Here is a 21822-nt window from a genome sequence, read left to right as displayed (position 1 = left end):
ATTCTCTGTAACACACAGAGGGACTGTGATTCTCTGTATTATACACAGGGACTGTGATTCTCTGTCATACACACAGGGACTGTGATTCTCTGTAACACACACAGGGACTGTGATTCTCTGTAATATTCACAGGGACTGTGATTCTTTGTCATATACACAGGGACTGTGATTCTCTGTAACACACACAGGGACTGTGATTCTCTGTAACACACACAGGGACTGTGATTCTCTGTAATATACACAGGGACTGTGATTCTCTGTAACACACACAGGGACTGTGATTCTCTGTAATACACACAGGGACTGTGATTCTTTGTCATATACACAGGGACTTTGATTCTCTGTAACACACACAGGGACTGTGATTCTCTGTAACACACACAGGGACTGTGATTCTCTCTAATACACACAGGGACTGTGATTCTCTGTAACACACACAGGGACTGTGATTCTCTGTAATATACACAGGGACTGTGATTCTCTGTAATACACACAGGGACTGTGATTCTCTGTAATATACACAGGGACTGTGATTCTCTGTAACACACACAGGGACTGTGATTCTCTGTAATACACACAGGGACTGTGATTCTCTGTAATAGACACAGGGACTGTGATTCTCTGTAACACACACAGGGACTGTGATTCTCTGTAATACACACAGGGACTGTGATTCTCTATAATACACACAGGGACTGTGATTCTCTGTAATACACACACAGGGACTGTCATTCTCTGTAACACACACAGGGACTGTGAATCTCTGTAATATACACAGGGACTGTGATTCTCTGTAATACACACAGGGACTGTGATTCTCTGTAACACACACAGGGACTGTGATTCTGTGTAATACACACAGGGACTGTGATTCTCTGTAATACTCACAGGGACTGTGATTCTCTGTAACACACACAGGGACTGTGATTCTCTGTAATACACACAGGGACTGTGATTCTCTATAACACACACAGGGACTGTGATTCTCTGTAATACTCACAGGGACTGTGATTCTCTGTAATACACTCAGGGACTGTGATTCTCTATAACACACACAGGGGCTGTGATTCTCTGTAATACACAGTGGGACTGTGAGTCTCTCTAACACACACCGGGACTGTGATTCCCTGTAATACACAGAGGGACTGTGATTCTCTGTAATATACACAGGGACTGTGATTCTCTGTAACACACACAGGGACTGTGATTCCCTGTAACACACACAGGGACTGTGATTCTCTGTAACACACAGAGGGACTGTGATTCCCTGTAACACACACAGGGACTGTGATTCTCTGTCATACACACAGGGACTGTGATTCTCTGTAACACACACAGGGACTGTGATTCTCTGTAATATTCACAGGGACTGTGATTCTTTGTCATATACACAGGGACTGTGATTCTCTGTAACACACACAGGGACTGTGATTCCCTGTAACACACACAGGGACTGTGATTCTCTGTAACACACACAGGGACTGTGATTCCCTGTAACACACACAGGGACTGTGATTCTCTGTAATACACACAGGCACTGTGATTCTCTGTAACACACATAGGGACTGTGATTCCCTGTAACACACACAGGGTCTGTGATTCTCTGTAATACACACAGGGACTGTGATTCTCTGTAACACACACAGGGACTGTGATTCTCTGTAATACACACAGGGACTGTGATTCTCTATAACACACACATGGACTGTGATTCTCTGTAACACACACAGGGACTGTGATTCTGTGTAATACACACAGGGACTGTGATTCTCTGCAACACACACAGGGACTGTGATTCTCTGTAACACACACAGAGACTGTGATTCACTGTAATACACACAGGGACTGTGATTCTCTGTAATACACACAGGGACTGTGATTCTCTGTAACACACACAGGGACTGTGATTCTGTGTAATACACACAGGGACTGTGATTCTCTATAACACACACAGGGACTGTGATTCCCTGTAATATACACAGGGACTGTGATTCTCTGTAATACACACAGGGACTGTGATTCTCTGTAATACACACAGGGACTGTGATTCTCTGTAACACACACAGGGACTGTGATTCTCTGTAACACACACAGGGACTGTGATTCTGTGTAATACACACAGGGACTGTGATTCTGTGTAATACACACAGGGACTGTGATTCTCTGTAATATACACAGGGACTGTGATTCTCTGTAATACACACATCGACTGTGATTCTCTGTAATATACACAGGGACTGTGATTCTCTGTAATATACGCAGGGACTGTGATTCTCTATAATACACACAGGGACTGTGATTCTCTATAATACACACAGGGACTGTGATTCTCTGTAATACACACATCGACTGTGATTCTCTGTAATATACACAGGGACTGTGATTCTCTGTAATATACACAGGGACTGTGATTCTCTGTAATATACACAGGGACTGTGATTCTCTGTAACACACACAGGGACTGTGATTCTCTGTAACACACACAGGGACTGTGATTCTCTGTAATACACACAGGGACTGTGATTCTCTGTAATATACACAGGGACTGTGATTCTCTCTAATATACACAGGGACTGTGATTCTGTGTAATACACACAGGGACTGTGATTCTCTGCAACACACACAGGGACTGTGATTCTCTGTAATACACACAGGGACTGTGACTCTCTGTAATACACACAGGGACTGTGATTCTCTGTAATACACACAGGGACTGTGATTCTCTGTAACACACACAGGGACTGTGATTCTCTATAACACACACAGACGCTGTGATTCTCTGTAACACACACAGGGACTGTGATTCTCTGTAATACACACAGGGACTGTGATTCTCTGTAACACACACAGGGACTGTGATTCACTGTAATACACACACAGGGACTGTGATTCTCTGTAACACACACAGGGACTGTGATTCTGTGTAATACACACAGGGACTGTGATTCTCTATAACACACACAGGGACTGTGATTCTCTGTAACACACACAGGAACTGTGATTCTCTGTAACACACACAGGGACTGTGATTCTGTGTAATACACACAGGGACTGAGATTCTCTGTAATATACACAGGGACTGTGATTCTCTGTAATACACACATCGACTGTGATTCTCTGTAATACACACAGGGACTGTGATTCTCTGTAATATACGCAGGGACTGTGATTCTCTTTGACACACACCGGCACTGTGATTTTTTGTAGTATACACTCTGTAATATATCTGTAATATTACAGATTCCATGTAATATTCTCTGTAACATATTCCCATAATATTGAAATCTATCCATCTCCCAGTCTCCCACACTCTCCCTGTGTCCCTCAGTGTCTCCCCCCATAAATCTATCCATCTCCCAGTCTCCCACACTCTCCCTGTGTCCCTCAGTGTCTCCCCCCATAAATCTATCCATCTCCCAGTCTCCCACACTCTCCCCGTGTCCCTCAATGTCTCCCCCCAACAATCTATCCATCTCCCAGTCTCCCACACTCTCCCCGTGTCCCTCAGTGTCTCCCTCCCATAAATCTATCCATCTCCCAGTCTCCCACACTCTCCCCGTGTCCCTCAGTGTCTCCCCTCAACAATCTATCCATCTCCCAGTCTCCCACACTCTCCCCGTGTCCCTCAGTGTCTCCCCCCATAAATCTATCCATCTCCCAGTCTCCCACACTCTCCCCGTGTCCCTCAGTGTCTCCCCTCCCATAAATCTATCCATCTCCCAGTCTCCCACACTCTCCCCGTGTCCCTCAGTGTCTCCCCTCCCATAAATCTATCCATCTCCCAGTCTCCCACACTCTCCCCGTGTCCCTCAATGTCTCCCTCCCATAAATCTATCCATCTCCCAGTCTCCCACACTCTCCCCGTGTCCCTCAGTGTCTCCCCCCCCATAAATCTATCCATCTCCCAGTCTCCCACACTCTCCCCGTGTCCCTCAGTGTCTCCCCCCCCATAAATCTATCCATCTCCCAGTCTCCCACACTTTCCCATGTCCCTCAGTGTCTCCCCCCCATAAATCTATCCATCTCCCAGTCTCCCACACTCTCCCCGTGTCCCTCAATGTCTCCCTCCCATAAATCTATCCATCTCCCAGTCTCCCACACTCTCCCCGTGTCCCTCAGTGTCTCCCCCCAACAATCCCCCCTTGCCCCGGGGTCTGGAGGCCGAGCGGTTGGGGAGGGGTGAGGATGGAGGGGACAGGGGTGTCAGGATGTTGGGGACGGATTGCTGGATTTGTCACGGATGTCATTTCTGATCCAACAGGGTCTGAAGCCGATGGATTTGAACGGACTTTCAGACCCGTACGTCAAAGTCCACCTTCTCCCCGGAGCGTGCAAGGTGAGGAAGGGGGGGAAACTTCCCGATCCCTCAGACAGATCTCCCTCTGTCTGGGAATGAGACGGATCCACTTACAGGGGGGGGGAGAGGGGGGGAGAGGGGGAGGGAGGGAGAGGGAGGGGGAGGAGGGAGGGGGAGGAAGGGGGGAAACTTCCCGATCCCTCAGACAGATCTCCCTCTGTCTGGGAATGAGACTGATCCACTTACAGAGGGGGGGGGAGGGAGGGGGAGGGAGGGGGAGGGGGAGGGAGGGGGAGGAGGGAGGGGGAGGAAGGGGGGAAACTTCCCGATCCCTCAGACAGATCTCCCTCTGTCTGGGAATGAGACTGATCCACTTACAGAGGGGGGGAGGGGGAGAGAGGGGGAGGGGGAGGGGGAGGGAGAGGGAGGGGGAGGGAGGGGGAGGAGGGGGGGGAGGGAGGGGGAGGAAGGGGGGGAAACTTCCCGATCCCTCAGACAGATCTCCCTCTGTCTGGGAATGAGACTGATCCACTTACGGGGAGGGAGGAGGAGAGGGGGGAGGGGAGTGATAGACGGAGGGGGAGAGAGAGAGAGTGACAGAGGGAGGGGGACACAGAGAGGTTAGATACCGAGTAAAACCTCCTCTACACTGTCCCCCCCCATCCCAGGGACAGGGACAGCACGGGGTTAGATACAGAGTAAAGCTCCCTCTACACCATCCCCCCCATCCCAGGGACAGCACGGGGTTAGATACAGAGTAAAGCTCCCTCTACACCATCCCCCCCATCCCAGGGACAGGGACAGCACGGGGTTAGATACAGAGTAAAGCTCCCTCTACACCATCCCCCCCATCCCAGGGACAGCACGGGGTTAGATACAGAGTAAAGCTCCCTCTACACTGAACCCCCCCATCCCAGGGACAGGGACGGCATGGGGTTAGATACAGAGTAAAGCTCCCTCTACACAGTCCCCCCCCATCCCAGGGACAGGGACAGCACGGGGTTAGATACAGAGTAAAGCTCCCTCTACACTGAACCCCCCCATCCCAGGGACAGGGACGGCATGGGGTTAGATACAGAGTAAAGCTCCCTCTACACTGAACCCCCCCATCCCAGGGACAGGGACGGCATGGGGTTAGATACAGAGTAAAGCTCCCTCTACACTGTCCCCCCCACATCCCAGGGACAGGGACGGCATGGGGTTAGATACAGAGTAAAGCTCCCTCTACACCATCCCCCCCATCCCAGGGACAGGGACAGCACGGGGTTAGATACAGAGTAAAGCTACCTCTACACTGTCCCCCCCCATCCCAGGGACAGGGACGGCATGGGGTTAGATACAGAGTAAAGCTCCCTCTACACTGTCCCCCCCATCCCAGGGACAGGGACAGCACGGGGCTAGATACAGAGTAAAGCTCCCTCTACACTGTCCCCCCTCCATCCCAGGGACAGGGACAGCACGGGGCTAGATACAGAGTAAAGCTCCCTCTACACTGTCCCCCCTCCATCCCAGGGACAGGGACAGCACGGGGTTAGATACAGAGTAAAGCTCCCTCTACACTGTCCCCCCTCCATTCCAGGGACAGGGACAGCACAGGGTTAGATACAGAGTAAAGCTCCCTCTACATTCTCCAGACTGATGGAGGTCATTAATGTCACCCTCAGGGGAATAAACTGAAGACCCGCACAGTGAGGAATTCTCTGAATCCCGTTTGGAATGAGACTCTCACCTACCACGGCCTGACACAGGAAGACATGGCACGCAAAACACTCAGGTAAAGGAGAGCTCCTCAAACCAAGGGGAAACGGCAGTGCCTCATCCCTGGGGGGTCCCATTGAGAGAGAATCTAACCATCGCCCCCTTGATGTTCAATGGTGTTACCGTCACTGAATCCCCCCCCCCCCACTATCAACATCCTGGGGGGTCCCATTGAGCAGAAACTGACCCAGACCCAGCCCCATATCGATCCGGTGTCTCCAGGAGCAGGTCAGAGGCTGGGAATCCTGCATCAGGTAACTCCCCTCCTCACTCCCCTCCTCACTCCTCTCCTCACTCCCCTCCTCACTCCCCTCCTCACTCCCCTCCTGACTCCCCTCCTCACTCCCCTCCTCACTCCCTCCTCACTCCTCTCCTCACTCCCCTCCTCACTCCCCTCCTCACTCCCCTCCTCACTCCCCTCCTCACTCCCTCCTCACTCCCTCCTCACTCCCCTCCTCACTCCCTCCTCACTCCCTCCTCACTCCCCTCCTCACTCCCCTCCTCACTCCCTCCTCACTCCCTCCTCACTCCCTCCTCACTCCCCTCCTCACTCCCTCCTCACTCCCCTCCTCACTCCCTCCTGACTCCCTCCTCACTCCCCTCCTCACTCCCTCCTCACTCCCCTCCTCACTCCCTCCTGACTCACTCCTGACTCCCCTCCTCACTCCCTCCTCACTCCCTCCTGACTCCCTCCTGACTCCCTCCTCACTCCCTCCTCACTCCCTCCTCACTCCCCTCCTCACTCCCCTCCTCACTCCCTCCTCACTCCCTCCTGACTCCCTCCTCACTCCCCTCCTCACTCCTCTCCTCACTCCTCTCCTAACCTCCCTCCTCACTCCCTCCTGACTCCCTCCTGACTCCCTCCTCACTCCCCTCCTCACTCCCCTCCTCACTCCCTCCTCACTCCCCTCCTCACTCCCTCCTCACTCCCTCCTCACTCCACTCCTCACTCCCTCCTCACTCCCCTCCTCACTCCCCTCCTCACTCCCCTCCTCACTCCCTCCTCACTCCCTCCTGACTCCCCTCCTCACTCCCCTCACTCCCCTCCTCACTCCCTCCTCACTCCCCTCCTCACTCCCCTCCTCACTCCCCTCACTCCCCTCCTCACTCCCTCCTCACTCCCCTCCTCACTCCCCTCCTCACTCCCTCCTCACTCCCTCCTCACTCCCCTCCTCACTCCCTCCTCACTCCCTCCTCACTCCCTCCTCACTCCCTCCTCACTCCCTCCTCACTCCCTCCTCACTCCCCTCCTCACTCCCTCCTGACTCCCTCCTCACTCCCCTCCTCACTCCTCTCCTCACTCCTCTCCTAACCTCCCTCCTCACTCCCTCCTGACTCCCTCCTGACTCCCTCCTCACTCCCCTCCTCACTCCCCTCCTCACTCCCTCCTGACTCCCCTCCTCACTCCCTCCTCACTCCCTCCTCACTCCCCTCCTCACTCCCTCCTCACTCCCCTCCTCACTCCCCTCCTCACTCCCCTCCTCACTCCCTCCTCACTCCCTCCTGACTCCCCTCCTCACTCCCTCCTCACTCCCCTCCTCACTCCCCTCACTCCCCTCCTCACTCCCTCCTCACTCCCCTCCTCACTCCCCTCCTCACTCCCTCCTCACTCCCTCCTCACTCCCTCCTCACTCCCTCCTGACTCCCCTCCTCACTCCCTCCTCACTCCCCTCCTCACTCCCCTCCTCACTCCCCTCCTCACTCCCTCCTCACTCCCTCCTGACTCACTCCTGACTCCCCTACTCACTCCCCTCCTCACTCCCTCCTCACTCCCTCCTCACTCCCCTCCTCACTCCCCTCCTCACTCCCCCCTCACTCCCCCCCTCACTCCCCTCCTCACTCCCTCCTCACTCCCTCCTCACTCCCCTCCTCACTCCCTCCTCACTCCCTCCTCACTCCCCTCCTCACTCCCCTCACTCCCCTCCTCACTCCCTCCTCACTCCCTCCTCACTCCCTCCTCACTCCCCTCCTCACTCCCTCCTCACTCCCTCCTCACTCCCCTCCTCACTCCCCTCCTCACTCCCTCCTCACTCCCTCCTCACTCCCTCCTCACTCCCCTCCTCACTCCCTGCTGACTCACTCCTGACTCCCCTCCTCACTCCCTCCTCACTCCCTCCTCACTCCCTCCTGACTCCCCTCCTGACTCCCTCCTCACTCCCTCCTGACTCCCCTCCTCACTCCCCTCCTCACTCCCTCCTGACTCCCCTCCTCACTCCCTCCTCACTCCCTCCTCACTCCCCTCCTCACTCCCTCCTCACTCCCTCCTCACTCCCCTCCTCACTCCCTCCTCACTCCCTCCTGACTCCCTCCTCACTCCCTCCTCACTCCCCTCCTCACTCCCTCCTCACTCCCTCCTCACTCCCTCCTCACTCCCCTCCTCACTCCCTCCTCACTCCCTCCTGACTCCCCTCCTGACTCCCCTCCTGACTCCCCTCCTCACTCCCCTCCTCACTCCCTCCTCACTCCCTCCTCACTCCCCTCCTCACTCCTCTCCTCACTCCCCTCCTCACTCCCCTCCTCACTCCCTCCTCACTCCCTCCTCACTCCCCTCCTCACTCCCTCCTCACTCCCTCCTCACTCCCTCCTCACTCCCTCCTGACCTCCCTCCTGACTCCCTCCTCACTCCCCTCCTCACTCCCTCCTCACTCCCTCCTCACTCCCTCCTCACTCCTCTCCTCACTCCCCTCCTCACTCCCTCCTCACTCCCCTCCTCACTCCCCTCCTCACTCCCCTCCTCACTCCCCTCCTCACTCCCCTCCTCACTCCCCTCCTCACTCCCTCCTCACTCCCTCCTGACTCCCCTCCTCACTCCCCTCCTCACTCCCTCCTGACTCCCCTCCTCACTCCCCTCCTCACTCCCCTCCTCACTCCCTCCTGACTCCCTCCTCACTCCTCTCCTCACTCCCTCCTCACTCCCCTCCTCACTCCCCTCCTCACTCCCCTCCTCACTCCCCTCCTAACTCCCTCCTCACTCCCTCCTGACTCCCCTCCTCACTCCCCTCCTCACTCCCTCCTCACTCCCCTCCTCACTCCCTCCTGACTCCCCTCCTCACTCCCTCCTCACTCCCTCCTGACTCCCCTCCTCACTCCCTCCTCACTCCCCTCCTCACTCCCCTCCTCACTCCCCTCCTCACTCCCTCCTGACTCCCCTCCTCACTCCCTCCTCACTCCCTCCTCACTCCCCTCCTCACTCCCTCCTCACTCCCCTCCTCACTCCCTCCTCACTCCCTCCTGACTCCCCTCCTCACTCCCTCCTCACTCCCTCCTGACTCCCCTCCTCACTCCCTCCTCACTCCCTCCTGACTCCCTCCTCACTCCCTCCTGACTCCCCTCCTCACTCCCTCCTCACTCCCTCCTGACTCCCCTCCTCACTCCCTCCTCACTCCCTCCTCACTCCCTCCTCACTCCCTCCTCACTCCCCTCCTCACTCCTCTCCTAACCTCCCTCCTCACTCCCTCCTCACTCCCTCCTGACTCCCTCCTCACTCCCCTCCTCACTCCCCTCCTCACTCCCTCCTCACTCCCCTCCTCACTCCCTCCTCACTCCCTCCTGACTCCCCTCCTCACTCCCCTCCTCACTCCCTCCAACCCCCAAAGCCCCGTCCCACCACCCGTGAGTCAGGGAGGGTGAGGGGATCCTCCCCACTCACGCCCTGGATGGAGGGGGAGGGGGGCAGCTCCTACAACACTCAGGAAGCTCCACACTGTCCGGGAGAGAGCAGCCCCCCCCCACCCCCCCAGTTTGATCGGCACCACATCCTCAAATCCCCCTCCCTCCCTTCCCCACTGCCCCACGGACGCTCAGTAGCAGCAGTGTGTCCCCTCGACAAGGTGCACTACGGGAATTCACCAAAGACCCTCAGGCAGCAACTTCCGGGCGGGGGGGGGGGCTGGTTACAGAGATAGGGAGGGGGTGTAGGGGGGTTACAGGGATAGGGAGGGGGTGTAGGGGGGTTACAGAGATAGGGAGGGGGTGTAGGGGGGTTACAGGGATAGGGAGGGGGTATAGGGGGGTTACAGAGATAGGGAGGGGGTGTAGGGGGGTTACAGGGATAGGGAGGGGGTGTAGGGGGGTTACAGGGATAGGGAGGGGGTGGAGGGGGGTTACAGAGATAGGGAGGGGGTGTAGGGGGGTTACAGAGACAGGGAGGGGGTGTAGGGGGGTTACAGAGACAGGGAGGGGGTGGAGGGGGGTTACAGAGACAGGGAGGGGGTGTAGGGGGGTTACAGGGATAGGGAGGGGTGTAGGGGGTTACAGAGACAGGGAGGGGGTGTAGGGGGGTTACAGAGATAGGGAGGGGGTGTATGGGGGTTACAGAGACAGGGAGGGGGTGTAGGGGGGTTACAGAGATAGGGAGGGGGTGTAGGGGGTTACAGAGACAGGGAGGGGGTGTAGGGGGGTTACAGAGATAGGGAGGGGGTGTAGGGGGGTTACAGAGACAGGGAGGGGGTGTAGGGGGGTTACAGAGATAGGGAGGGGGTGTAGGGGGGTTACAGAGATAGGGAGGGGGTGTAGGGGGGTTACAGAGATGGGGAGGGGGTGTAGGGGGGTTACAGAGACAGGGAGGGGGTGTAGGGGGGTTACAGAGACAGGGAGGGGGTGTAGGGGGGTTACAGAGATAGGGAGGGGGTGTAGGGGGGTTACAGAGACAGGGAGGGGGTGTAGGGGGGTTACAGAGACAGGGAGGGGGTGTAGGGGGGTTACAGAGACAGGGAGGGGGTGTAGGGGGGTTACAGAGATAGGGAGGGGGTGTAGGGGGGTTACAGAGACAGGGAGGGGGTGTAGGGGGGTTACAGGGATAGGGAGGGGGTGTAGGGGGGTTACAGAGACAGGGAGGGGGTGTAGGGGGTTACAGAGACAGGGAGGGGGTGGAGGGGGGTTACAGAGACAGGGAGGGGGTGTAGGGGGGTTACAGGGATAGGGAGGGGTGTAGGGGTTTACAGAGACAGGGAGGGGGTGTAGGGGGTTACAGAGACAGGGAGGGGGTGTAGGGGGGTTACAGAGATAGGGAGGGGGTGTAGGGGGGTTACAGAGACAGGGAGGGGGTGTAGGGGGGTTACAGAGATAGGGAGGGGGTGTAGGGGGGTTACAGAGATAGGGAGGGGGTGTAGGGGGGTTACAGAGATGGGGAGGGGGTGTAGGGGGGTTACAGAGACAGGGAGGGGGTGTAGGGGGGTTACAGAGACAGGGAGGGGGTGTAGGGGGGTTACAGAGATAGGGAGGGGGTGTAGGGGGGTTACAGAGACAGGGAGGGGGTGTAGGGGGGTTACAGAGACAGGGAGGGGGTGTGGGGGGGTTACAGAGATAGGGAGGGGGTGTGGGGGGGTTACAGAGATAGGGAGGGGGTGTAGGGGGGTTACAGAGACAGGGAGGGGGTGTAGGGGGGTTACAGAGACAGGGAGGGGGTGTGGGGGGGTTACAGAGATAGGGAGGGGGTGTAGGGGGTTACAGGGATAGGGAGGGGTGTAGGGGGTTACAGAGACAGGGAGGGGGTGTAGGGGGTTACAGAGACAGGGAGGGGGTGTAGGGGGGTTACAGAGATAGGGAGGGGGTGTAGGGGGGTTACAGAGATAGGGAGGGGGTGTAGGGGGGTTACAGAGACAGGGAGGGGGTGTAGGGGGTTACAGAGACAGGGAGGGGGTGTAGGGGGGTTACAGAGATAGGGAGGGGGTGTAGGGGGTTACAGAGACAGGGAGGGGGGGGGGGGGGGGGGGGGGGGGGGGGGGGGGGGGGGGGGGGGGGGGGGGGGGGGGGGGGGGGGGGGGGAGGGGGGGGGGGGGGGGGGGGGGGGGGGGGGGGGGGGGGGGGGGGGGGGGGGGGGGGGGGGGGGGGGGGGGGGGGGGGGGGGGGGGGGGGGGGGGGGGGGGGGGGGGGGGTGGGGGGGGGGGGGGGGGGGGGGGGGGGGGGGGGGGGGGGGGGTGGGGGGGGGGGGGGGGGGGGGGGGGGGGGGGGGGAGGGGGGGGGGGGGGGGGGGGGGGGGGGGGGGGGGTGGGGGGTACAGAGATAGGGAGGGGGTGTAGGGGGGTTACAGAGCTAGGGAGGGGGTGTAGGGGGTTACAGAGATAGGGAGGGGGTGTAGGGGGGTTACAGGGATAGGGAGGGGGTGTAGGGGGGTTACAGAGACAGGGAGGGGGTGTAGGGGGGTTACAGAGATAGGGAGGGGGTGTAGGGGGGTTACAGAGATGGGGGGGTGTAGGGGAGTTACAGAGATAGGGAGGGGGTGTAGGGGGGTTACAGAGATAGGGAGGGGGTGTAGGGGGGTTACAGGGATAGGGAGGGGGTGTAGGGGGGTTACAGAGATAGGGAGGGGGTGTAGGGGGGTTACAGAGATAGGGAGGGGGTGTAGGGGGGTTACAGAGATAGGGAGGGGGTGTAGGGGGGTTACAGGGATAGGGAGGGGGTGTAGAGGGGTTACAGAGACAGGGAGGGGGTGTAGGGGGTTACAGAGATAGGGAGGGGGTGTAGAGGGGTTACAGAGACAGGGAGGGGGTGTAGGGGGTTACAGAGATAGGGAGGGGGTGTAGGGGGGTTACAGAGACAGGGAGGGGGTGGAGGGGGGTTACAGAGACAGAGAGGGGGTGTAGGGGGGTTACAGTGACAGGGAGGGGGGTGGAGGGGGGTTACAGAGATAGGGAGGGGGTGTAGGGGGGTTACAGAGATAGGGAGGGGGTGTAGGGGGGGTTACAGAGACAGGGAGGGGGTGTAGGGGGGGGTTACAGAGACAGGGAGGGGGGTGTAGGGGGGTTACAGACATAGGGAGGGGGTGTAGGGGGGTTACAGAGACAGGGAGGGGGTGTAGGGGGTTACAGAGATAGGGAGGGGGTGTAGGGGGGTTACAGAGACAGGGAGGGGGTGTAGGGGGGTTACAGAGACAGGGAGGGGGTGTAGGGGGGTTACAGAGACAGGGAGGGGGTATAGGGGGGTTACAGGGATAGGGAGGGGGGTGTAGGGGGGTTACAGAGATAGGGAGGGGGTGTAGGGGGGTTACAGAGCTAGGGAGGGGGTGTAGGGGGTTACAGAGATAGGGAGGGGGTGTAGGGGGGTTACAGAGATAGGGAGGGGGTGTAGGGGGGTTACAGAGATAGGGAGGGGGTGTAGGGGGGTTACAGGGATAGGGAGGGGGTGTAGGGGGGTTACAGAGACAGGGAGGGGGTGTAGGGGGGTTACAGAGATAGGGAGGGGGTGTAGGGGGGTTACAGGGATAGGGAGGGGGTGTAGGGGGTTACAGAGATAGGGAGGGGGTGTAGGGGGGTTACAGAGATAGGGAGGGGGTGTAGGGGGTTACAGAGATAGGGAGGGGGTGTAGGGGGGTTACAGGGATAGGGAGGGGGTGTAGAGGGGTTACAGAGACAGGGAGGGGGTGTAGGGGGTTACAGAGATAGGGAGGGGGTGTAGAGGGGTTACAGAGACAGGGAGGGGGTGTAGGGGGTTACAGAGATAGGGAGGGGGTGTAGGGGGGTTACAGAGACAGGGAGGGGGTGGAGGGGGGGTTACAGAGACAGAGAAGGGGTGTAGGGGGGTTACAGTGACAGGGAGGGGGTGGAGGGGGGTTACAGAGATAGGGAGGGGGTGTAGAGGGGTTACAGAGACAGGGAGGGGGTGTAGGGGGGTTACAGAGATAGGGAGGGGGTGTAGGGGGGTTACAGAGACAGGGAGGGGGTGTAGGGGGGTTACAGAGATAGGGAGGGGGTGTAGGGGGGTTACAGAGATAGGGAGGGGGTGTAGGGGGGTTACAGAGACAGGGAGGGGGTGTAGGGGGGTTACAGAGATAGGGAGGGGGTGTAGGGGGGTTACAGAGACAGGGAGGGGGTGTAGGGGGGTTACAGAGATAGGGAGGGGGTGTAGGGGGGTTACAGAGATAGGGAGGGGGTGTAGGGGGTTACAGAGACAGGGAGGGGGTGTAGGGGGGTTACAGAGATAGGGAGGGGGTGTAGGGGGTTACAGAGACAGGGAGGAGGTGTAGGGGGGTTACAGAGATAGGGAGGGGGTGTAGGGGGGTTACAGAGATAGGGAGGGGGTGTAGGGGGGTTACAGAGACAGGGAGGGGGTGTAGGGGGGGTTACAGAGACAGGGAGGGGGTTTAGGGGGGTTACAGACATAGGGAGGGGGTGTAGGGGGGTTACAGAGACAGGGAGGGGGTGTAGGGGGTTACAGAGATAGGGAGGGGGTGTAGGGGGGTTACAGAGACAGGGAGGGGGTGTAGGGGGGTTACAGAGACAGGGAGGGGGTGTAGGGGGGTTACAGAGACAGGGAGGGGGTATAGGGGGGTTACAGGGATAGGGAGGGGGTGTAGGGGGGTTACAGAGATAGGGAGGGGGTGTAGGGGGGTTACAGAGATAGGGAGGGGGTGTAGGGGGGTTACAGAGACAGGGAGGGGGTGTAGGGGGGGTTACAGAGACAGGGAGGGGGTGTAGGGGGGTTACAGACATAGGGAGGGGGTGTAGGGGGGTTACAGAGACAGGGAGGGGGGTGTAGGGGGTTACAGATATAGGGAGGGGGTGTAGGGGGGTTACAGAGACAGGGAGGGGGTGTAGGGGGGTTACAGAGACAGGGAGGGGGTGTAGGGGGGTTACAGAGACAGGGACGGGGTATAGGGGGGTTACAGGATAGGGAGGGGGTGTAGGGGGGTTACAGAGATAGGGAGGGGGTGTAGGGGGGTTACAGAGATAGCGAGGGGGTGTAGGGGGGTTACAGAGATAGGGAGGGGGTGTAGGGGGGTTACAGAGATAGGGAGGGGGTGTAGGGGGTTACAGAGATAGGGAGGGGGTGTAGGGGGTTACAGAGATAGGGAGGGGGTGTAGGGGGGTTACAGAGATAGGGAGGGGGTGTAGGGGGGTTACAGAGACAGGGAGGGGGTGTAGGGGGGTTACAGAGATGGGGAGAGGGTGTAGGGGGTTACAGAGATAGGGAGGGTGTGTAGGGGGGGTTACAGAGACAGGGAGGGTGTGTAGGGGGTTACAGAGACAGGGAGGGGGTGTAGGGGGGTTACAGAGACAGGGAGGGGGTGTCGGAGGGTTACAGAGATAGGGAGGGGGTGTAGGGGGGTTACAGACATAGGGAGGGGGTGTAGGGGGGTTACAGAGATAGGGAGGGGGTGTAGGGGGGTTACAGGGATAGGGAGGGGGTGTAGGGGGGGTTACAGAGATAGGGAGGGGGTGTGGGGGGGTTACAGAGATAGGGAGGGGGTGTAGGGGGTTACAGAGATAGGGAGGGGGTGTAGGGGGGTTACAGAGATAGGGAGGGGGTTTAGGGGGGTTACAGAGATAGGGAGGGGGTGTAGGGGTGTTACAGGGATAGGGAGGGGGTGTAGGGGGGTTACAGAGACAGGGAGGGGGTGTAGGGGGGTTACAGAGACAGGGAGGGGGTGTCGGAGGGTTACAGAGATAGGGAGGGGGTGTAGGGGGGTTACAGAGATAGGGAGGGGGTTTAGGGGGGTTACAGAGACAGGGAGGGGTGTAGGGGGGTTACAGAGATAGGGAGGGGGTTTAGGGGGGTTACAGAGATAGGGAGGGGGTGTAGGGGGTTACAGAGATAGGGAGGGGGTGTAGGGGGTTACAGAGATAGGGAGGGTGTGTAGGGGGTTACAGAGACAGGGAGGGGGTGTAGGGGGTTACAGAGATAGGGAGGGGGTGTAGGGGGTTACAGAGATAGGGAGGGGGTGTAGGGGGGTTACAGAGATAGGGAGGGTGTATGGGGGGTTACAGAGACAGGGAGGGGGTGGAGGGGGGTTACAGAGACAGGGAGGGGGTGGAGGGGGGTTACAGAGATAGGGAGGGGGTGTAGGGGGGGGCTACAGGGATAGGGAGGGCGTGGAGGGGGGTTACAGAGACAGGGAGGGGGTGTAGGGGGGGTTACAGAGATAGGGAGGGAGTGTAGGGGGGTTACAGAGATAGGGAGGGGGTGTAGGGGGTTACAGAGACAGGGAGGGGGTGTAGGGGGGTTACAGAGATAGGGAGGGGGTGTAGGAGGTTACAGTGACAGGGAGGGGGTGTAGGGGGGTTACAGAGACAGGGAGAGGGTGTAGTGGGTTACAGAGATAGGGAGGGGGTGTAGGGGGTTACAGAGATAGGGAGGGGGTGTAGGGGGGTTACAGAGATAGGGAGGGGGTGTAGGGGTTACAGAGATAGGGAGGGGGTGTAGGGGGGGTTACAGAGACAGGGAGGGGGTGTAGGGGGGTTACAGAGATAGGGAGGGGGTGTAGGGGGTTACAGGGATAGGGAGGGGGTGTAGGGGGGTTAGAGAGATAGGGAGGGGGTGTAGGGGGGTTACAGAGATAGGGAGGGGGTGTAGGGGGGTTACAGAGATAGGGAGGGGGTGTAGGGGGTTACAGGGATAGGGAGGGGGTGTAGGGGGTTACAGAGACAGGGAGGGGCTGGTGGGGGTTACAGAGATAGGGAGGGGGTGTAGGGGGGTTACAGAGATAGGGAGGGGGTGTAGGGGGTTACAGGGATAGGGAGGGGGTGTAGGGGGTTACAGAGACAGGGAGGGGTGTAGGGGGTTACAGAGATAGGGAGGGGGTGTAGGGGGGTTACAGAGATAGGGAGGGGGTGTAGGGGGTTACAGAGATAGGGAGGGGGTGTAGGGGGTTACAGGATAGGGAGGGGGTGAAGGCAGTTACAGAGATAGGGAGGGGGTGTAGGGGGGATTACAGAGACAGGGAGGGGGTGTAGGGGGTTACAGAGATAGGGAGGGGGTGTAGGGGGTTACAGAGGCAGGGAGGGGGTGTAGGGGGTTACAGAGACAGGGAGGGGGTGTAGGGGGTTACAGAGATAGGGAGGGGGTGTAGGGGGTTACAGAGACAGGGAGGGGGTGTAGGGGGGTTACAGAGATAGGGAGGGGGTGTAGGGGGGTTACAGAGATAGGGAGGGGGTGTAGTGGGTTACAGGGATAGGGAGGATGTGTAGGGGGGTTACAGAGACAGGGAGGGGGTGTAGGGGGTTACAGAGATAGGGAGGGGGTGGAGGGGGGTTACATAGACAGGGAGGGGGTGTAGTGGGTTACAGGGATATGGAGGGGGTGGAGGGGGGTTACAGAGATAGGGAGCGGGTATAGGGGGGTTACAGAGATAGGGAGGGGGTGTAGGGGGTTACAGAGACAGGGAGGGGGTGTAGGGGGTTACAGGGATAGGGAGGGGGTGAAGGCGGTTACAGAGATAGGGAGGGGGTGTACGGGGTTACAGAGATAGGGAGGGGGTGTAGGGGGGTTATAGGGATAGGGAGGGGGTGTAGGGGGTTACAGGGATAGGGAGGGGGTGTAGGGGGGTTACAGAGATAGGGAGGGGGTATAGGGGGGTTACAGAGATAGGGAGGGGGTATAGGGGGGTTACAGAGATAGGGAGGCGGTGTGGGGGGTTACAGGGATAGGGAGGGGGTGTAGGGGGGTTACAGGGATAGGGAGGGGGTGTAGTGGGTTACAGGGATAGGGAGGGTGTGTAGGGGGGTTACAGACATAGGGAGGGGCTGTAGGGGGGTTACAGAGATAGGGAGGGTGTGTAGGGGGGTTACAGAGATAGGGAGGGGTGTAGGGGGGTTACAGAGATAGGGAGGGGGTGTAGGGGGGGTTACAGAGATAGGGAGGGGGTGTAGGGGGTTACAGAGATAGGGAGGGGGTTGTAGGGGGTTACAGGGATAGGGAGGGGGTGTAGGGGGGTTACAGGGATAGGGAGGGGGTGTAGGGGGGTTACAGAGATAGGGAGGGTGTGTAGGGGGGTTACAGAGACAGGGAGGGGGTGGAGGGGGTTACAGGGATAGGGAGGGGGTGTAGGGGGGTTACAGGGATAGGGAGGGGGTGTAGGGGGGTTACAGAGATAGGGAGGGGGTGTAGGGGGTTACAGAGATAGGGAGGTGGTGTAGGGGGTTACAGAGACAGGGAGGGGGTGGAGGGGGTTACAGGGATAGGGAGGGGGTGTAGGGGGGTTACAGGGATAGGGAGGGGGTGTAGGGGGGTTACAGAGACAGGGAGGGGGTGTAGGGGGTTACAGAGATAGGGAGGGGGTGTAGGGGGGTTACAGGATAGGGAGGGGTGTAGGGGGGTTACAGGGATAGGGAGGGGGTGTAGGGGGGTTACAGAGATAGGGAGGGTGTGTAGGGGGGTTACAGAGATAGGGAGGGGGTGTAGGGGGTTACAGAACAGGGATAGGGAGGGGGTGTAGGGGGTTACAGGGATAGGGAGGGGGTGGAGGGGGGTTACAGGGATAGGGAGGGGGTGTAGGGGGGTTACAGAGATAGGGAGGTGGTGTAGGGGGGTTACAGAGATAGGGAGGGGGTGTAGGGGGGTTACAGAGATAGGGAGGGTGTGTAGGGGGGTTACAGAGATAGGGAGGGGGTTACAGAGACAGTGAGGGGGTGGAGGGCCTGGTGTGACCTTTCTGCATTTCTATTTCCCCCAGAATCTCGGTGTGCGATGAGGATAAACTGAGTCACAATGACTTCATCGGGGAGACCCGAGTCCCGCTTCGTAAACTCAGGGCCAATCAGAGGAAACATTTCAATATGGTGCTGGAGAGACCACCCCCGGTGAGGGTCTGGGGGAGACGGGGGGGAGAGGGAGAGGGAGGGGGGGAGACAGGGAGAGGGAGAGGGAGAGGGAGAGGGAGGGGGAGAGGGAGACGGAGAGGGAGAGAGGGGAGAGAGGGAGAGGGAGAGGGAGAGGGAGAGGGAGAGGGAGGGGGAGGGGGAGAGAGGGAGACAGGGAGAGGGAGAGGGAGAGGGAGAGGGAGAGGGAGACAGGGGAGAGGGAGAGGGAGGGGGAGGGGGGAGAGGGAGAGGGAGAGGGAGAGGGAGGGGGAGGGGGAGAGAGGGAGACAGGGAGAGGAGAGGGAGAGGGAGACAGGGAGAGGGAGAGGGAGACAGGGAGAGGGAGAGGGAGGGGGAGAGGAGACAGGGGAGAGGGAGAGGGGAGGGGGAGGGGGGAGAGGGAGAGGGAGAGGGAGAGGGAGGGGGAGGGGGAGAGAGGGAGACAGGGAGAGGGAGAGGGAGAGGGAGACAGGGAGAGGGAGACAGGGAGAGGGAGAGGGAGGGGGAGAGGGAGAGGGAGAGGGAGAGGGAGAGGGAGAGGGAGACAGGGAGAGGGAGAGGGAGACAGGGAGAGGGAGAGGGAGAGGGAGAGGGAGAGGGAGGGGGAGAGGGAGAGGGAGAGGGAGACAGGGAGAGGGAGAGGGAGACAGGGAGAGGGAGAGGGAGGGGGAGTGGGAGAAGGAGAGTGAGAGGGAGAGGGAGAGGGAGGGGGAGAGGGAGAAGGAGAGTGAGAGGGAGAGGGAGAGGGAGGGGGAGAGGGAGGGGGAGTGGGAGAAGGAGAGTGAGAGGGAGAGGGAGAGGGTGGGGAGAGGAGGAGGAGGGGGAGAGGGAGAGAGTGGTGAGAGGGAGAGGGAGAGGGAGAGGGAGAGGGAGAGGGAGAGGGAGAGGGAGAGGGAGAAGGAGAGTGAGAGGGAGAGGGAGAGGGAGGAGGAGGGGGAGAGGGAGGGGGAGAGGGAGAGGGAGAAAGAGAAAGAGGGGGAGAGGGAGAGGGAGAGAAGGAGGGGGGAGAGGGAGGGGGAGGGGGAGGGGAGAGGGAGAGGGAGAAGGGAGGGGGGAGAGGGAGAGGGAGAAGGAGGGGGGAGAGGGAGGGGGAGGGGGGGAGGGGGAGAGGGAGACGGTGAGGGACGGGGAGAGGGAGGGGGAGAGGGACGGGGAGAGGGAGGGGGGGCGGAGGGGGGGAGACTGGGGGAGATGGAGGAGGAGAGGTGGAGGGGGAGACGGGGGGGAGGTTGAGGGGGGGGGAGAGGGGGTGGGGAAAGAGGGGAAGATTGGGAGAGGGGGAGAGAGGGAGAGGGAGAGGAGGGGAGGTGGAGGCGTACAGACCACCGAGCGGGACCCCTACCCTGTGCGAGGGAAAGGTCGGTGGAGGTAACGGAGTGAATTGTAAACGTCTTCCCTCTCCCTTGCAGTTGGCATTCATCCATCAGCAATGACAGCATCGATGAGAGGATTATCCTTTTATCTCAAAGAGGTAATTCCAAAAAATGCAGCAACATCTCTCCTCACGTACCCCCACCCTCTCTCTCAGGGAGATATCTGTACACTGACTGGTGTCTCTCAGTCCCCTCTCTCTCTCAGGGAGATATCTGTACACTGACTGGTGTCTCTCAGTCCCCTCTCTCTCTCAGGGAGATATCTGTACACTGACTGGTGTCTCTCAGTCCCCCCCTCTCTCTCTCAGGGAGATATCTGTACACTGACTGGTGTCTCTCAGTCCCCCTCTCTCTCTCTCAGGGAGATATCTGTACACTGACTGGTGTCTCTCAGTCCCCTCTCTCTCTCTCAGGGAGATATCTGTACACTGACTGGTGTCTCTCAGTCCCCTCTCTCTCTCTCAGGGAGATATCTGTACACTGACTTGGTGTCTCTCAGTCCCCTCTCTCTCTCAGGGAGATATCTGTACACTGACTGGTGTCTCTCAGTCCCCCCTCTCTCTCTCAGGGAGATATCTGTACACTGACTGGTGTCTCCTCAGTCCCCTCTCTCTCTCAGGGAGATATCTGTACACTGACTGGTGTCTCTCAGTCCCCTCTCTCTCTCAGGGAGATATCTGTACACTGACTGGTGTCTCTCAGTCCCCCCTCTCTCTCAGGGAGATATCTGTACACTGACTGGTGTCTCTCAGTCCCCTCTCTCTCAGGGAGATATCTGTACACTGACTGGTGTCTCTCAGTCCCCTCTCTCTCTCTCAGGGAGATATCTGTACACTGACTGGTGTCTCTCAGTCCCCTCTCTCTCTCAGGGAGATATCTGTTCACTGACTGGTGTCTCTCAGTCCCCTCTCTCTCTCTCAGGGAGATATCTGTACACTGACTGGGGTCTCTCAGTCCCCTCTCTCTCTCTCAGGGAGATATCTGTACACTGACTGGTGTCTCTCAGTCCCCCCCTCTCTCTCTCTCTCAGGGAGATATCTGTACACTGACTGGTGTCTCTCAGTCCCCCTCTCTCTCAGGGAGATATCTGTACACTGACTGGTGTCTCTCAGTCCCCTCTCTCTCTCTCAGGGAGATATCTGTACACTGACTGGTGTCTCTCAGTCCCACCTCATCTCTCAGGGAGATATCTGTACACTGACTGGTGTCTCTCAGTCCCCTCTCTCTCAGGGAGATATCTGTACACTGACTGGTGTCCCTCTCAGTCCCCTCTCTCTCTCTCAGGGAGATATCTGTACACTGACTGGTGTCTCTCAGTCCCCTCTCTCTCAGGAGATATCTCTACACTGACTGGTGTCTCTCAGTCCCCTCTCTCTCTCTCAGGGAGATATCTGTACACTGACTGGTGTCTCTCAGTCCCCCCTCTCTCTCTCAGGGAGATATCTGTACACTGACTGGTGTCTCTCAGTCCCCCCCTCTCTCTCTCAGGGAGATATCTGTACACTGACTGGTGTCTCCAGTCCCCTCTCTCTCTCAGGGAGATATCTGTACACTGACTGGTGTCTCTCAGTCCCCTCTCTCTCTCTCAGGGAGATATCTGTACACTGACTGGTGTCTCTCAGTCCCCCTCTCTCTCTCTCTCTCTCAGGAGATATCTGTACACTGACTGGTGTCTCTCAGTCCCCTCTCTCTCTCTCAGGGAGATATCTGTACACTGACTGGTGTCTCTCAGTCCACTCTCTCTCAGGGAGATATCTGTACACTGACTGGTGTCTCTCAGTCCTCTCGTCTCTCTCTCTCAGGGAGATATCTGTACACTGACTGGTTGTCTCTCAGTCCCCCCTCTCTCTCTCTCAGGGAGATAACTGTACACTGACTG

At 58.7% G+C, this 21822-nt stretch overlaps 1 protein-coding gene and 1 long non-coding RNA gene across 2 annotated transcripts in view; one reads left to right on the top strand and one right to left on the bottom strand.

Annotated features, from left to right (window-relative positions):
- The window catches only part of doc2a (double C2-like domains, alpha), a 58921-nt gene extending 38918 nt beyond the window's left edge, over positions 1-20003 (top strand). Inside the window, exons 4-7 of the mRNA XM_072566625.1 lie at positions 4262-4336; positions 5962-6071; positions 18444-18570; positions 19980-20003. Of these exons, the coding sequence (XP_072422726.1) occupies positions 4262-4336; positions 5962-6071; positions 18444-18570; positions 19980-20003 (336 nt within the window). The remainder of the gene's footprint in view (positions 1-4261; positions 4337-5961; positions 6072-18443; positions 18571-19979) is intronic.
- The window catches only part of LOC140470498 (uncharacterized), a 605436-nt gene that overhangs the window by 463928 nt on the left and 119686 nt on the right, over positions 1-21822 (bottom strand). The gene's annotated exons all lie outside the window — the stretch shown is intronic.

The sequence above is a fragment of the Chiloscyllium punctatum genome, chromosome 51 (genome assembly GCF_047496795.1).
Source record: "Chiloscyllium punctatum isolate Juve2018m chromosome 51, sChiPun1.3, whole genome shotgun sequence".
Lineage (NCBI taxonomy): Eukaryota > Metazoa > Chordata > Chondrichthyes > Orectolobiformes > Hemiscylliidae > Chiloscyllium > Chiloscyllium punctatum.
The sequence above is the reverse complement of the archived record's forward strand: the minus strand, read 5'-3'. Positions and strand labels throughout refer to the sequence as shown.